Raw genomic sequence first — 16,548 nt, forward strand, 5'->3', positions numbered from 1 at the left:
TCCAAAATCGACTGAAAGATGATTGAAACAATCGAAGACGAGGCGCTAAATTTAACTCAATGTGTTCAACTAATCATTGTTACCAGAAGTGACTTGTTCTGTCAGTAATAAAATATTATATGTAACATATCAATTTACTTCCCTTCAGGCCAGGCCCCACAAATAATACTCGTATAATAGCTGAGCGGCCTCCACTAAATGATCAAACGAACATGGGCGCAGAAAACGTTAATCATAATGGAAAATTAGCTTCTGATCTGACGGCCTTCTTTCTGCAGACGACAAATGAATCGGTACGATTTGAAAGGTGCCTTTTGCGCTGCTTTTAATGTTGGCGCTTGAAGTTATTTACAACGTTCGCGTAAAAAATATCGTCTTGGAGACATTGAAAACAAACAAAGAGTATTATTATGAAAAAATTGTTATCGTAGACTTTCAAGAATTAGGATTGACGTAATACTTTACGAGTATTATTCAATTATCGTTATTTGTATATCCTTGTGGATATTTTTAAATATTCGTTTTGTTTACCTGTTCTCTGGTATGGCGGCATCTGTTCTCTGGTAAAGAAAATCAATAGGTAGACTTTATTTTTTGTGAAGAAACGTTAATGATCATTGTTACAAAATGTTTTAGTCGTCTGTAGGGTTCAGGGTTTCTTCAGAAAAATATAGTACCGTTTTAAAAGGGACTTATGTTTTGACGTAACTCCTAGTTAACAAAACTGAGTCAAGGGAAGACGTATATTTCAGCTAAGTAGTTAAATATGCACTACGTAAATTACGTAATTACTTTTGTACAATTTGCCATACATTAAGTAAGATAAGTAGTTGTAGATATTGTAATTCACATGTTTGATAAGAAAAGATATTCATAATATTTACGAGTAGGTACACAATTGTCTCAAACTATCGAAAAACATTGTAGAATTGCGACCCGGATCAGACAACATCGATGCGTGACCGCGGGTCGAAGAAGGTTCGGAACAGGCGTGGCATTAGTCCCTCAGGCCGGTTCTGTTTTGATCTTATTCTTATATGGTTTATGTTTTATCTCATACCTAAGACCTTGACCGTGAGCACCAGTAACGACATGCAATCAGGAATCTTCTCATAGGGGCCCACTGATTAACAGTCCGCCGGACGGTATCGGTCTGTCAGTTAGAACAAATTTTTGTCAGTTCCGAACAACTGACAGGCCGATACCGTCCGGCGGACTGTTAATCAGTGGGCCCCTTAAGGCATTTCACTTGCACTTTTGGCCGTGCGTGAGATGCCTGATAATGATAACATGACTTCTGTTCGTATCAAAATGAGATGAAAAACATAATTATTATTAAAAATAGAATCAGCCTCCCTCGTCTACTCTCACTTGTTTACAGAGAATTTTCCAGCCAGTAAAACTGACATCTCAAGATCCTTACAACTACGTGTAATCGAAGATTATACTTAAACTGGTTCATATGAGCTGAAGTAAAGATCCAGCGACAGGAATAACCCCTAATCGTCCGTAATCGTCCAGATCAAACAAATCGGAACTTCTTGTCCGTATAAAAAGTAGTTAGTTCCAATGTTTAGGGATAATAAACATCTCTGGTTGTTAGTTTCTTAAAGATCAGATTAGCGAATATGGTCATGAACTTGTATAGATACCTATTATATATCATCATCATTATCACCATCACACTAAGTAATAGGTAGATACAATGCGGTGAGTGGAGGAGAAAGAATGCCCTACGTTTTATTCCCAGCCAAGTGAATGTAGTTTATGGATTTCACATCACATTTATGATTTCGCAAATGAATATTAAGTACTTACCTATTTATCATTGTTTATAAACAGCCTACAATACTCGTATGTCTATAAGTATTTTACTAAAACTTAATGAAGCAGCTAATATCATCTTTCAGCATTTGAACACTCGCTCCAACCAGATGGGCTGGAGTTCCGAGACCTGTCTATTTACGGACGGGTATGGGATCGCACGCTGATAATAGTTTATTAATAATTAGGTCAAAAAATGTTCTTATTATGAAATCAATCGAGCACTGCAATCGTGTACAGTTTGCATTCATTAAATACGCATTCGGTTTGATTGAATATTTGAATAAGCTAGGCTTGATCGAATTGGGTCTAGTGTATAAAGTTATTTATTTACTATTTAATGTTAGGTATTAAAAAATTAGAATTATATACAATTCTACTTTATATTATGAATTTTAATTATAAAATCTTTATGTTCTCCATGTTTGCTGTTGTAGAGTCCCTATAAACGAGTTTTGGGAAACTAAGTTAATTTCTTTAACCATGTTAGTATTTACCTTGAGAAATACGTATAAATGTAAATAAAATAATATTAGTTTGTATGTGACGTTATTAATATCTTACTTTGTCAAGAATGTTGCAATTCTGTGCGATGTCAAAACTAATGAGAAAACGATTTCTCTCCCCTTTTGCAGAAAAGGCACGTCTCTTATTACATTACATATTATTTACTTTAGGGGTAGGTACATCAGAAATGCTAGCTCTGATGTCACAAATGTATCTCAATCCAAAAAAACTCACGTTCTTTAAGTTATATTCTTTAGTTTGTTACCTCTCTTATAATACGCACAAAACTCTATTATACGCAAATTATTTTTGGTCAGATCTTGTGGTCTGTGGTTAGCACCAAGTAATTTTCATGTTTTGGTTAGGTAATTTATAGATAGAATGTTTGAGGATTCTTTAGAGGGAAACAAGTATATCAATTGGCTAGGAAAGCAAACGGATTGTATTCGAATATTGCCAGTTTTAAAACTTCTAAAAATAAATTTCTACATTTAGCACGAAACATTTTCTATTGAATTGGCGCGAAGTCTTATAAACGGGAATTTGTAAGACACAAAACACGATTGCAATTCATTGCGGGTTTTTTTTCTTCAGTAATTTTCTAGATACTTGCAATAAAATTAATCTCTAATTTTATATAATAATCAAGGATTAATATTACGAGTACCTATTTCAAATCTATTACATACCTATATTTTTTCGAAAATGATGTCAATTTACGGTCCTAATTTGTCGAATTATAAAATTATATTGCGTTATTTGACATCAAAAAAGAGATTTAGGGGTTGTCAACACTTACGGAAAAGTGATTTCCCTAAGGTTACAAAAACATGGACCTCTCTAATTTACAGGTAAAAAAAATAGGAATCGCTATAAGTATATAACATTTTCTTTGTTAATAATTATTCTCTTCACAATTTTATCATTACTAACTTCTGTACTACTTTACTGCTGAATATCAACGTTTATATCCAAACTTTTTCGTGTTTGGGATATACATAAACTGGTATGACCCATCTCAAGTTTATTATTGGTCGCCCGGCGAAGTGGAGTGTTTTTTGTCGCCTGGGGAGTAGTTCCAATCGCTTGGTGCGGGTATGCCAATAGCAAAAATGTTTTTGATCTCTGACAACACTTGGAGTTATAACATGAGTCAAACGGATAGGAAATGAGTAATCTATTAGCAAATTAAAAAGTCCAACCAACCGAGTCTAAAGTTCGAAAGTAGGTACCTATTCTTCCTTCCACAATAAATAAATGGTATAATTTTTTTTCCTGATATTAAAACATAACTAAATCATATAGAGTCCGTCTAAGATAACTTTCCACCGACTTGAATAGAACAAAGTGAGGAGGTGTCATTATAAACGTCATATTTTCATAGACATTTTACATTAATCATCATTATGTCATCACATATGTACACTTTGTCATATGCAAAACACCTATCTAATGAGAATCTGTGATGCCATCGTTTAGTATGAAGCAAATCGAGCACGCGAATATAACTAACTGAAATGTACGACTATTAGCCATATTTATTTAGTCTATGATGACTATAATTTTTGGCGTTTGTATTGCTATATATTATAGTCTCTTAAAGACGTTACGTCCTAAACACCACAAAAAACTATCTAAACAGTGAAATCGTGCTAAGTGAACTATGATTTAGACGCACCAGCATCAGCTGCCTGTCTAAAACGAAATAATAATAATTATTATTATTATTATGTCTTTCCCATCACGGAACAATGGTGTTCCGGACCTTTGGGAGGCGTGCGCGGAGCCGAAGCCAACACGTAGAGGCCCTTTTGACACTTTAATGAAATGTAAGGGGTACACCGAGCGGAGGCTGCCCTTGCCCGTGTCATGGGACGCACGCAGAGGCAGCACCCGCCAGGGTGTAAGGACTATTGAGAGTTGATGGAATCTAAAATGAACTAGGTTATTGGGTGAAAGCGATGGACTAAGAACTGAGCTATGGGGTAAAAAACCGGACGCCTGCCTAATAAAACGGTATGCAATTTTATTTCCGGCAGACGGTGACTCGCCCTCACAAGATGGGCCCCCACAAAAAGCGACATCTAGGATGGCTCAAGGGCAACACCGGTGTGAGCGGCTCAGGGGTGTCGAGAGGTGTGCGCCGCTTTCTACCCAGTGGCTGTTATCAGCCACTGTGCCAACTCGCGTCTTATGCATATTTCACTTCCACCCCTGGAGCTTATAGCTCTAACGACTCCACTCTGGCCGGCCGGCTAAGGCAAGCCAGAGGCAGAGAATCCTGTCCCACCCACCCTCCTTGCGGGTAACAGAACTCTCCAGGAGCACTCGGGTACGTGAGGTCGCTAATCCCCAACAGCTCGCCACAAGCTGCCCTGCGTTGACTGATAATTATTATTATTATTAGGCAGGCGTCCGGTTTTTTACCCCATAGCTCAGTACTTAGTCCATCGCTTTCACCCAATAACCTAGTTCATTTTAGATACCATCAACTCTCAATAGCCCTTGCACCCTGGCGGGTGCTGCCTCTGCGTGCGTCCCATGACACGGGTAAGGGCAGCATCCGCTCGGTGTACCCCTTACATTTAAGTGTCAAAAGGGCCTCTACGTATTGGCTTCGGCTCCGCGCACGCCTCCCAAAGGTCCGGAACACCATTGTTCCGTGATGGGAAAGACATACAATAAAATACCTACTTGAAGTTTAAATTAATATCTTAAGGTCAGAGTACAGTCTGTAGTAGAAGTTCCTAAGCAGGCGAGGTGTTCAAAATGATCTGCACACTTTATTGTAAAGAGAATAAAAGACTTTGCAGATGATTTTCAATACCTTGCCCACTTAGCTACCCAACACCTTTCGCTGCCGAATGTAATTGGTACCCTTGAGAGTTCCACTCGCCCGCGCTCGCGTCAACAACAGAAATATTTCCTAATGGATGCTTACGCGGTGCTTACTGTAAATAAAGCCTTTGAATGCATATAAACGCGGGATAAACGCGCTGATATATTTAACGAGTGATTTTAAGTACGCAAGATATGTTACTTACGGCGCCGGGATGGGTGAGTTTACTCAGATGTGCATTACGAGCTGTACTTACTCGCAGGTATGTAAAGAAGCTTCGTGCCCTGATTTATGGCTCGATTCGGGAAATGAATTAGAGATTCACTAGATATGAAATAGTTAAGACATGTGACGTTCCACGGCAAAAAGTACCTTATAGCGGCTAGCGCCGCGATTCGGGAAATGAATTAGAGATTTACTAAATATGAAATCGTAAAGTTATGTGACGTTCCACGACAAAAGGTACCTTATGGCGGCTGGCGCTTACGTTGCATAGCACCGCAATAATATTGGAGCGACGTTAATAATAGCGTAAGCGCCATCCGCCATAAGGTACCTTTACCCGTAGGACGTCACATATCTTTACTATATCGTATCTAGTTAATCTCTAATTCATTTCCCGAATCGCGCCGTCACTTAGGACGCGCATTAGGATTAAATTCAAATAAAATGTTTTAATTCGTCTGTTGAGCCTCTCTCGCATCTTAGGGCTTATCTCGATTGCATCTTCAACTGCTAATACGGAGCCAAGAGTCTGTTGAATTCGTCTTAGGTGTATTATTTGTTTTTACAATTAGGGACATGATATTTTTTAGATTGCTTGCGTTAATAACTAAATATTATCGTCACGTTTCGACGAAGAGTTTTTGATACATACCGGGAACTCGATGCTACGGGCTACGGCGTAGCACTACGGGCAGAGTTTAATAATGGGGATAAAATATATAAGTATTTCATAAAAATGTAATAATGTGTTACATGCTAAGTATATGTTGGCAAATTTTATGTATATTAGGACTAATGGACAATAGGTTATCAATTGTGTAATTATGGTTTGGCTTCGGAGAATACCGCGTGGACAGGGTGTATTGGATCAGACCTCGCCCTAACTAAAGATAAATGAGCAGACACCCGACAACCTATAAATTAATAACATCATGTATACCGAGGTTAAGCAATAGGCGTACGTATTAGTGTTAATCTTATAATTAACAGTTACCATCACAAACACTTGACATCTACTTTAACTAATCATGCAGAAGGGGGGTTGCGAACGTGCGTACATGTGTAGTCAGTTTACTGGGGCTTAATTTGACAAAGGCTCAGCGTTACCGCTCCGATTTTAATCTACACTCCTCTGTAAACCATGATCCCGAAACTTTTAAGAAGCTTCCTAACTCTAACCTCAATTCGTTCCAAATGCATTATAAAATCGGATCCATCCGTGTAGCATCATGGTGGTGTTTGATGTGAGCCAGGTGAACGCTTAGCATTTGTTTGAGCCCGAGAGTTGTTCGTGTATGAACTGCACAATATGTACCGCATGTGGTGGCGGTGTGGCGCAGGCACCCGGCGACGTTCGCAGCCCCTGGCACTCAGGGTCGGAGACAGTCGCATGCGAAGCGGGATGGGCGACGGTGGGGCAACATGAACGGGGCTCACTGAGAGGATGGTGCGGCGGCACGGAGAACGTGTAGTACTTGGCCGTTTGGTTGTGAGCGCGAAGCACAGAGCTGTGGGTCAGCGTGACCACCACCACCAGGACCGACGCCACCGCCAGCGCGAAGAAGGACGCGGCGACGGCAGCCACCACGCGCCGCCGGCGCGCCTCCTTGCCGGCGTCCTCGGGCGGCACCTCCGGCTCGGGCGGCGGCGGCTGCGGCTCCGGCGACCGGCTGCGGACCGACGGCCCGCGGCTGTGCGGCAGCTCCAGCGTGTGCCGGCGCGAGCGGCGTGCCCGGTCGCATTCGGCAGCTGAGGAGTGGTGCCGGCGTAGCCGGTGGGGCGCTCCTGGAGCCACGCGGCATGATGCTGAGCGCAGCGTGCGCACGGGCACCATTAAATCATCGCTAGTGGCCCGTGGCACCCGGGCTGAATGCACTGACCGAAATGAGTGATCGCGTGCTGAGCTACTCGGAAAGGCTAAATCTACGGAAGCGCGCGAAGAATGCCTCGAGAATCTGTCTCGGTCACGATGGTCTACGCGCACCGACATCGTGCGGGCGGAGCGCGCGGCGGCGGCCGCGCGAGTGACGCGACCCTCCCCGCCTGATCTCGACGCCGCCGCCGCCGAGCCGCGCACTCGTGTTTACACTCGTTCTCGATCGCACAAAGAACGCTTGCAAATATTCCCATACATCACTACGGTAACGTGAAAAGTGATGTCTCGAAATGGAAGTGGCCGATTCCGAAATGTTTGCTCGCCGTCGCTCGAGTTCGGCCTCATTCAGCGCCTAACTCTGAGCAAATGTTTATGCAATCATGTGATTTACCAATCCAAACTCCGAAATGGAATGTAATCATTTCACCCTTTAGCGAGGATTTTTACTGTACGGCATCAAGTAAACAAGCATGCGACTTCGTGACCCACTTTTGCGTGCTCTAGTGGAGATGCTTGAATGAAAAAGGTGTAATATAAAGCATTAAGGTGGCTTTGTGGTGGAATGAAAATTATGTAACATTAATATGGTTAGGAGAGCGTTTAATATCTGGAGTTCTCATGCTAGTAGCGAGTGGAGCTCAGCGGTAAATGGGGCGAGGCGGCTTTTGTTGCGGAGTCCACGTTGTCAAGTTAAATTGTCTCGGAGCCGGGAAACGAAACAGATAGTCGAGAAGTTGTCGCGGGGCCGCTACATCGACACTATTCAATACGGCGCCTCGACACGCTACGGGTAGGTATGGGCACACGGAGTGCGACTACGACAACTGCTGCCTGCGCTCCGTGCCGTGACCTATTGCAGTGCGAAATAATCAACCATTGTATCACCTAATATTTAATACGAACATTCATCCGTCTCTTGTATACGTATAACTAAAATAAAAACATGCAAACTTCGACGTCAAAGATTGCAAAAGTTTTAATAGGTACCTACCTTACAGGCTAATGGCACCTAAACCTAAAGTTTATCGTATGATATTAATTACGGTTAAATAAGCATTAGGTACTTACCACTATTTTACACGCAACTCTGAAAAGGATATTTGCGGTACTAACTCCATTAAAATTACAAACTTGTGTGGTGAATAACTAGATAAAATGTGCAATTTACATGCAAGCAGTGGGGGCGAAATTCTATGAGTTGCCCCCAGTGTATTCACCCGAACCGGGCTTGTTCGAAATATAAATACATAGGTACCTATCACTGAACTTAAAATTCAATCAATGTAGTAAATCATAATTTTGGAATTTCATTACAATAAATTCAAAATAGCCGCCACGAAACTGTGAGACTACTTACCTAAGCAATATACCCGCCACTTCTTGGCAATACAGCAGAGCTAGGTTTAAATTAATGTTCCGAGAAAGATGAGACACAACAGTCCTAAGTATTCAGTGTCTCCGCCGTCGGGCCGCGATTGAAACGCAACTGACGTACAATACCCAACAACACAATGCTACGCTATCGGACCCATAGATAAGATACAAAGCTCCGTTCCGAACCTTTGACGTGTGGAACTCAACTCAAACCAATACTCGTGACAGCGGAAAAGTAGGACTTGGAAAACTTTTGGCTGTACCTTTACTTCGCTTCATTATGAGCCTTAATGTACGTTTATAACAAGCCATGGCTATCAATCTCGCGTGGGATATTATAGGATTACGTTGTCACGTTGTCAAGTTAGAGCGGTAACATTAGTCAGTGAAAGAGCCACTAATTCTTGCTTAGTGAGACTGAGATATATTAAATGTAGGTATTAAAATGGGTCACTCACGTTTTTTAAGTTTAAAATGTTTTGCCACATAACACACAAAATTATAAGACCGCACAATTATAACAACTGTATTAAAACGAGATAATTTTCTGCCACGTAGGCATATTATATTACCATGGCTAAAAAGCACAAATGTGCCTACCGAAATCTGTCCGCAGTCATATCTGTGCCAGAGATACATTGACAGGTTTGCCCATCAGATACATCTGCCATCTGCCAGACGGATTCTGATACGTAGGTACCTATATATCTAGCTATTAGGCATTATGAGTACCTATGTATGCAGTATGCACGCAAATTCTACGAATTTTGTTTAACAACAATTTGTTATAATTTTACAACACAATAGGTATTTGTACATAAGTAAATCATGGCACCCCAACAGCAATTATAAATTATCAAGGCTGACATCCCCTAATCGCGTTATCCCGACGGTGTTATAAATACACGGCGCATAATCTTCCTTATGAATGACTTAGGCATTCGCGCTTTACAATAAGCAAGTTTTGATTGTAGCTTTGCACACATAAATTCTGATTAAATTGGTATACAATTTCGGGAATCGAGAAAACGTTTGTAAACCTTTCACTCAATTTATACGACATCAGAAATGTAGATTTGTGCGAAATAAAAATAACAATACATGTTCATAAAACTATTTTATCATAGATATATAGGACCAATTATAATGAAAAGATACTGTAACCGTACAAAAGTGACAACATTTTTGAATGTTTGTTACCTGAATCGGCAACAACAAAACGAAACGAAACGCAGAATAAAATAAATGACCTAGTTTCAACTCATTCAAACGGAATGTATCGATAGAAACTCAAACATCGTAACTCAGCGACCAGTTTATATTCGATGAATGAACATATTTTTGGTTTACGCTATTTTTATACATTTTAGTTATTTACGCTGGCGGTAAGAGATAAAGGCAGCGTGAAAACTTGTAAAATAAGTACATACCTAAATAAAGAGTTCTATACCGCAAAACATTGATATTCTGAATTGCAAAACTACAATTTGTTCAGGAGTCATGAAGCTGAATAGAGAAGAGTGAAAATAAAATCAAGTGGTGGTTTTGCAAAATATTTAACTATTAGGACACTTGAACAGACACTTAGGACACTTAAACCATTTTCTTAAAATCAATAGATACTTTCACAAGTAAAAAGATGACAATCGATATCACAGGTCAGTAATTATATAAAGTAGACAGTATTTTGAATGATTAGTTGAAATAAAATCATTAATTTAAGTCCCTAAAGGCCCACACACATCTATAGTTATAATAATATGCCAATCAATATTATTGACTATAATTATCGTATCGTTTTAACACAAATTAAATTTCAAAAGAATGTTGAAGATGGTGCAAATTTCCCACCCGGGTAACTTTCAATACCCTACTAAATACAATAATACCTACTATGTAGCTACGACAAATACACAACCACCTAATATTTAGTGTAAGTTTGCCTTACTTTATTTTAAAGTTAACATACTTTCTATTTTAACAAGTGTTACAATTTCAAACAATCGGTATAAAGGAATGAGTAAAACCAAAGCTGCACAATGAGCTAGCTTTATTTCCTGCGGCCACTCAGTGACGTCAGATATTATGTTTCCAGCCACACAATCCCCTAGTTAATGACGGTAGTTCTACTCGAAACAAATTTACCTCCCCTCAATGGCCCGAACACCCTTTTTCAGCAACCACTGTTGGAACAGTGACAGTTATTGGATTCCTCGCAGTTGAATAATGCATAAGGTCAGAACACTCATTCCGTTCTAGTATAAAAAGACCATTAAAACACCGAGCCTACTTCTGTTCTGCAAACTCGGCGAACTTTGGAGAGAGAAAAACTGAAGCGAAAGCAAACTTTGCGGTATGCGTGAGTAATATAACAGTTAAGAGCTAAACATTTTTAAATTGTTGTACAATTGTGTTCACAACCCAAAACTTTGTTTAAATAAAAAGCAACAGTGTTTGTTTACATTTAAATTTATAACACTAGCGCAGGCGGTAATCTGGTGAGCATCATTCGTGGCGTTTTCTAATTTAATGTGGGCAGTTATTTTGGTGATCTTCAGGGTTCCGTATACGACTCGAAGACACGCGATTACTAATTTTATAACGTCTGTGTACATTTTTTTCTCTCAATACGTGCTGTGATGGATAGATTTAAAAAATAGATATAAGACTATGTTGTTTTTATTTGTTGGATCTTAAAGATAGAGTACTTATGAGCAAAGCTCCAATATATAGAGCGTTATAGAAGACTAAGATATTTGTAGAATGGTCGTCTTTGCCTAAATCAAGTTTTGAATAAAATTAATAGATAAGCGCCGTGTTTATTTATTATTCCATGTAGAATTTTGTTATGTAAAAATAAAAAGATGCTCGGAACGTTCGGTGCACGAAAATGACTCGCACTTGGCTTTTGTAACATCGTTGACCTTGTAATCAAGCCACTCGTGTAAGAAAATGTCAATAAAGAGTAGTTACACTTTCACTTACTAGTGAGCGTAAAAGTTATTAAATGTATAATCGCGGTTGTGGTCTGTTATATTTATTTGGCAGTAGATTTGTCTCGAAGCCTGGAATAAAAAGTTGCATTAAGAAGGTTTGTTTTTCCGGCAGGAATATTATATAAATAAGTTATGTATCCCAAAAAGAAATTATATGTAATATTTTAGGCAAAACTGATTAGCTGCAATAATTATTAATATGGGACATAAAACCCATCACAATTATCTACCCGAGCACAGTGTGATAAAACGTAGAGTTTTATAAGGAAGCTTTCCAGAATCCAATTATGTAAATTGCGAACTCTTAAAATGTACCCACACCTGCTCACTGGCTACATAAAGACCTCTGGCCTACTTACATATCGATTAAAAATAACGGACTATACATAACGAGATATTACAATATTGAGGACGGATTGGGAGATTTGGGACTGGATTGGAATCTTAATGAAAATATATATGCCACCCCAACATTATTGTGTGAAACTTAAGCCCAATATTAAAATTGTTTTTGGGAACTTTGTGACATTGCCAATTTATGAGACAACAATATGGCGTTTGCGTGCCATTTTATCTTTAACTTGAATAAAAATCCTATAAAGCTAAAAGTATATTTCTAATGTTAGCCCCTGTTGCACGGTGCCAAGGTTGTTGGCAGCATTTCCCGCTGAATTGCAATACCTATGCGTTGAGTGAGAAGCTGCCAGCTCTGTTAATATTAATTTATTTAGATAGTTATTAAGTTTAGTCTATATGGTATATTTGTTTAAGTAGATACTAACGAAAGATAATTTTATGTTTAATATAACAAATAGGTAGTCCGAATCTTTAACAAACTTATTTATTTTTAATGAAGAAGTTTTTTTGTACCTACAGGTATAGGTTTGTTGTTTGGGAATTATATAAAAAAATCCTGACATGTCCAAAAAAATCCTAATAGTCTCTGGTAACCCTAAAAGCGGTAAGACTTACTACTTGGTTACGGCCCCAGGGACTCACCATACGGTGCATTAACCGCCGAACCGTTTTAGGGTTCCTTTCTCCTCCTTGTTGGCGTTGCTTCCTCGCAATTATAGAGATCGCCAAGACAATAATAGAGCATAATTTCTCCTTTAATAAATAAAAAGCATTATTACGAGTAGGTAAACAAAATACGTTTTTGTTCACTGACATAACGTAAAAGATAACTTCCTTGAACTAATAAATGCAAAAATTTGTAGATAATCATCGATTCCAATGAACGTTAAATGTAATAGTTAATTAGAGGCCTTACACAAATAGTCCTAAACTTCAACCTAGTCCTAAACTAAGCTAGACCTGAGCTACGGGTCTTGTTCAAATGTTTATTACTAGGGTTGGTTACAGAAGTTGAAAACTTTAAATCTGAATTAGGTACTACACCTACACTATATTGTAATGTACAAATATTTTACCGTTCCTAAGCGTTTATCTTTAGGTTTAGGCAGCTGTCTGACTGACGACGAGAAAGTTAGCAGTGTTCGACTATTTTCTGGCGCAAAAAATATACCTACGAAATAACAAATCCATTGGCGTCAAATAGCCCCATGCGCCGACGATATAGTCGCGGTATCACAAAGGGCACGCCATGCCAATATGTGCTTGTATAGTGCTGCATTAGCATATAAACAAGTGCAAGTTCATCCATTTAAAGCACCCTGTGGTCTCTCGAGTTTCATCAAACAATATAGACCTGTTCAAATAGAGGTTACTTGAGTTAGTAAGAAACTCAAAGTTAACCAAGACCTGCCTTAATCACTCTATATCACGTAAACTTGTTGCGTGTTAAAACTTGCTTGAAAGCAATGGCTTATGGAAGGAAAGATAACTCATCTTTTCATTCGTTACATTATGTTCTTTGAATAGGTAATCATGAGTATACATCATACATTATGAAAAAATAAAAGCGATGCGATAGTATGTTACTTAAGAATTTATTATTAAGATGTTTAAGTCACTTTCTTTTGGGCTACATAGTAGAATATACACGTCGTTACAACCTTTCATTAAAAGAAGTTCAACAGTACATTTACACTATGTACCGGCAATAAATAAGTATTACATAAAAACGTTTAAAGTGTAGTTAGTACAGAAATAAATTATGTGTTCGCAATGTTACAAAGTGTTTGATCAAGAGCAGGAGCATCTAACCTGATTCCGCAATTTTCACCATCGTTTCTGTCCGTAACATAGCTAATCTCTTATATTAATAGTTATTATTGCCACAAAATATTGGCAACAAAGCGATCGTTATGCCGAATCCAATTTCTTTTAATACTTGGATACTGCACGTTCATCCAATCGTCGCTGGAGTCAGTGTTTGCCCTCACTGATTAGATCCTTATTCCAAATTGTACAAACACAGAATTAAGTGGCCTGATTCAATTTACGCAGCTTATTCCTCATTATTTGAAGTGATTCTTGTAAAAAAATTAACAGTATCTGTAAGCTGTAAGTATAATGGAATCTAATGGATTACCTACGCAACTAAGTGGAGCCTCGTGAAGCTTTTAATACTTGGTTGTACTGGGTGATGTCATAAGTTATCTAAGATTATTATGTTTATTGTCAACGAAATATGTATCTGTAAACAGAATAACGTACCTTGTTAATGATCAGTAAAACAAATCAAGACAGGGCAATTCACCATCTACAACTTCGACCAAGAAATAAATTACATTAAAAGCATAACGCAAGGATAGGCAGGGGACCTAAAAGCTTTTCGCGCTAGTTTTTCGATAAGGATAAATCTCAGTTTCCTTTTACATAAACCGGTCACTTTGAAGGCAATAAAGAGGTCCGTTTACTTTCATTTGACCTTATGGGGCTAACGCGTCACGGCAACAAAGAATCCACAGTTTCTCCCATAAATATACAACTTAGCTGAGACTAAATAAGAAGAAACATGAAGAAACAAACGCCGCATACCGAATAGGGCCTAAGTACATACATCTACAACATTACAGCAAAAAATTAAACTATAGACAGTACTCCTTAACCCTTCTTTGCATGATTTTTTCTTTTGAATGAATATATGTGTCACGTAATTGTTTGCTGATTCTGGGAAAAATAGTAAAAAAAAATATAACATCGATTTTTACTGAGAAAACAGTGTTAAACTTAGCATAGGCTAAATCATATTTATGTAAATATAAAATTGTCAGTAAGAGATATATGAAAAATCTTAGTACCATCAGAATGGTACACTATTTGTGATATACCTATGATAAAGTTTATAAATACAAAACAATTACAAACTCCGAAAAAAAACGTCCAAAGTAACATACTAAAAATCATCAACTTCAGGGTTTTTCCAAATTTTCCGATATTTAGTCTTAAATCAAATGTAATTTTTATAAATTAAAATACTGCGTAAATTTAAGTAAAAAATCGGAAAATGGATTAGTGTTGAAAGTTGACAGTCTTAAAAATAAATTTCAATCACCTCCACAAGTATCATTAATTCATAGGACAATGTTATGATGTAAATTTCCATCACCATGCAAAGAAGGGTTAAACTGATCAACACTTGTTCAGCGACTTGTAGAAATAACTTGTGTAGGTACACAAGTTTATTCTAAGACGCAATGTATTGCGAATTTTGTCATGCTTAAAGCGTGATAACTTGAAAAGCAACGTCAATTACAACGATGATGGCGTACATTGAAGACAATATCCGTACCTGAGAGGTATAACACTGTAAGTCCATTTTTTGTGATTTTCGGTTTTTTACAGTATCGTACATAATTTCTGATGCTCCATCGATCCATAAAACTATATTTATCGATAATACTACCAAATCCAAGTTTTTCAAATGCATTTTACTGTAAGTGTATAACCCGCTGGGAAACATTTTGATGTAGGTGAAATACAGTAAAATGCTACTAGGTTTATTTTAAGGTATGTCCAGAGAGTTTACGGTTCTGAGTGCACATACACTATAATGCATATTGTAAGGCATTTTACTGTATGTCCTAACTAAAACTTAAAATTTCCATATTATAATCAGTTTAAGTTGATTACAATGGTCATTTGCATTTAAACGGACTTGTTATTATTATAAAAATGATATACTTAGCAGTATTTTCAATCACGTTAAGGGCTTTTAATATTACTGTAACTCCTCGAATTAGAAATAAGCTTAGAAGCGGAATATTGTTTGTGGGGTAGTTTATTTAGTTTATAAGTACAAAATGATAACTTGAAAGTAACACATATTAATGTCAAATATATTTACTGTTGATTAATTTAAAAAACTGTGACATAAACCTCTTGTGTGTCATTTTATGTTGTTCGAAAATCCTTGTAACACAAATTTTTACACAAAATCGCTTCTCCTGTAAAATTACTAAAATGGCACTTACAGTGTTATGATTCTCAGGTACGGATATTTGAAGGGATGTTTACAAAAACAACATAACTAACATTTTTGGCGGATTTGTTTTTTTGATGTCATCATGTTCGTCTCCAAAGGGGCTACGAAAGGTGAAAACAGCAGAATTAAGAACTACAATACAATTAATTATAAATTAAAATTAAAGATCCCTTACCCAGATTCGAACCCGGGACCATCGGCTTCATAAGCAGGGTTACTACCCACTAGACGCCCCTATTTCAGCAACGTGACAGGTGCGACAATTCGATAAGTCTCATAGTTGCTGACGTCACAGGCATCCATGGGCTACGGTTATCGCTTACCATCGGGCGGGCCGTATTCCTGTTTGTCACCATCATTGTATTATTTAAAAAAACTTTATTATGTTGGCAATAAACAGGTATTACTCTTGCGATGTTTATGATGACATTGATGACAATTGTCACAAGATTTCAAAGAACTTTCAGTAATTCTTGACAGCAAATGAGTTCTGTGTCGGAATTTCGTGACAATT

General features: G+C 38.0%; 1 protein-coding gene and 1 long non-coding RNA gene across 6 annotated transcripts in view; one reads left to right on the forward strand and one right to left on the reverse strand.

The window, feature by feature from the left end:
• LOC134792130 (atherin) overlaps positions 1-16,548 on the reverse strand; it is a 224,564-nt gene that overhangs the window by 63,922 nt on the left and 144,094 nt on the right. The window contains exon 1 of one of the 5 annotated variants that reach the window (XM_063763342.1): positions 6,871-8,104. The exons of 3 other annotated variants lie outside the window; for them this stretch is intronic. In XM_063763342.1, the coding sequence (XP_063619412.1) occupies positions 6,871-7,385 (515 nt within the window). In that variant the 5' untranslated portion in view covers positions 7,386-8,104. Of the gene's footprint in view, positions 1-6,832; positions 8,105-16,548 lie in introns of those variants that run through there. One more of the 5 variants, XM_063763346.1, reaches the window with a different exon arrangement.
• Positions 4,917-16,548, forward strand: part of LOC134792135 (uncharacterized) — a 688,366-nt gene continuing 676,734 nt past the window's right edge. Inside the window, exon 1 of the long non-coding RNA XR_010144396.1 lies at positions 4,917-5,030. This is a non-coding gene — a long non-coding RNA (uncharacterized LOC134792135). The remainder of the gene's footprint in view (positions 5,031-16,548) is intronic.

The sequence above is a fragment of the Cydia splendana genome, chromosome 7, assembly GCF_910591565.1.
Source record: "Cydia splendana chromosome 7, ilCydSple1.2, whole genome shotgun sequence".
Taxonomy (NCBI): domain Eukaryota; kingdom Metazoa; phylum Arthropoda; class Insecta; order Lepidoptera; family Tortricidae; genus Cydia; species Cydia splendana.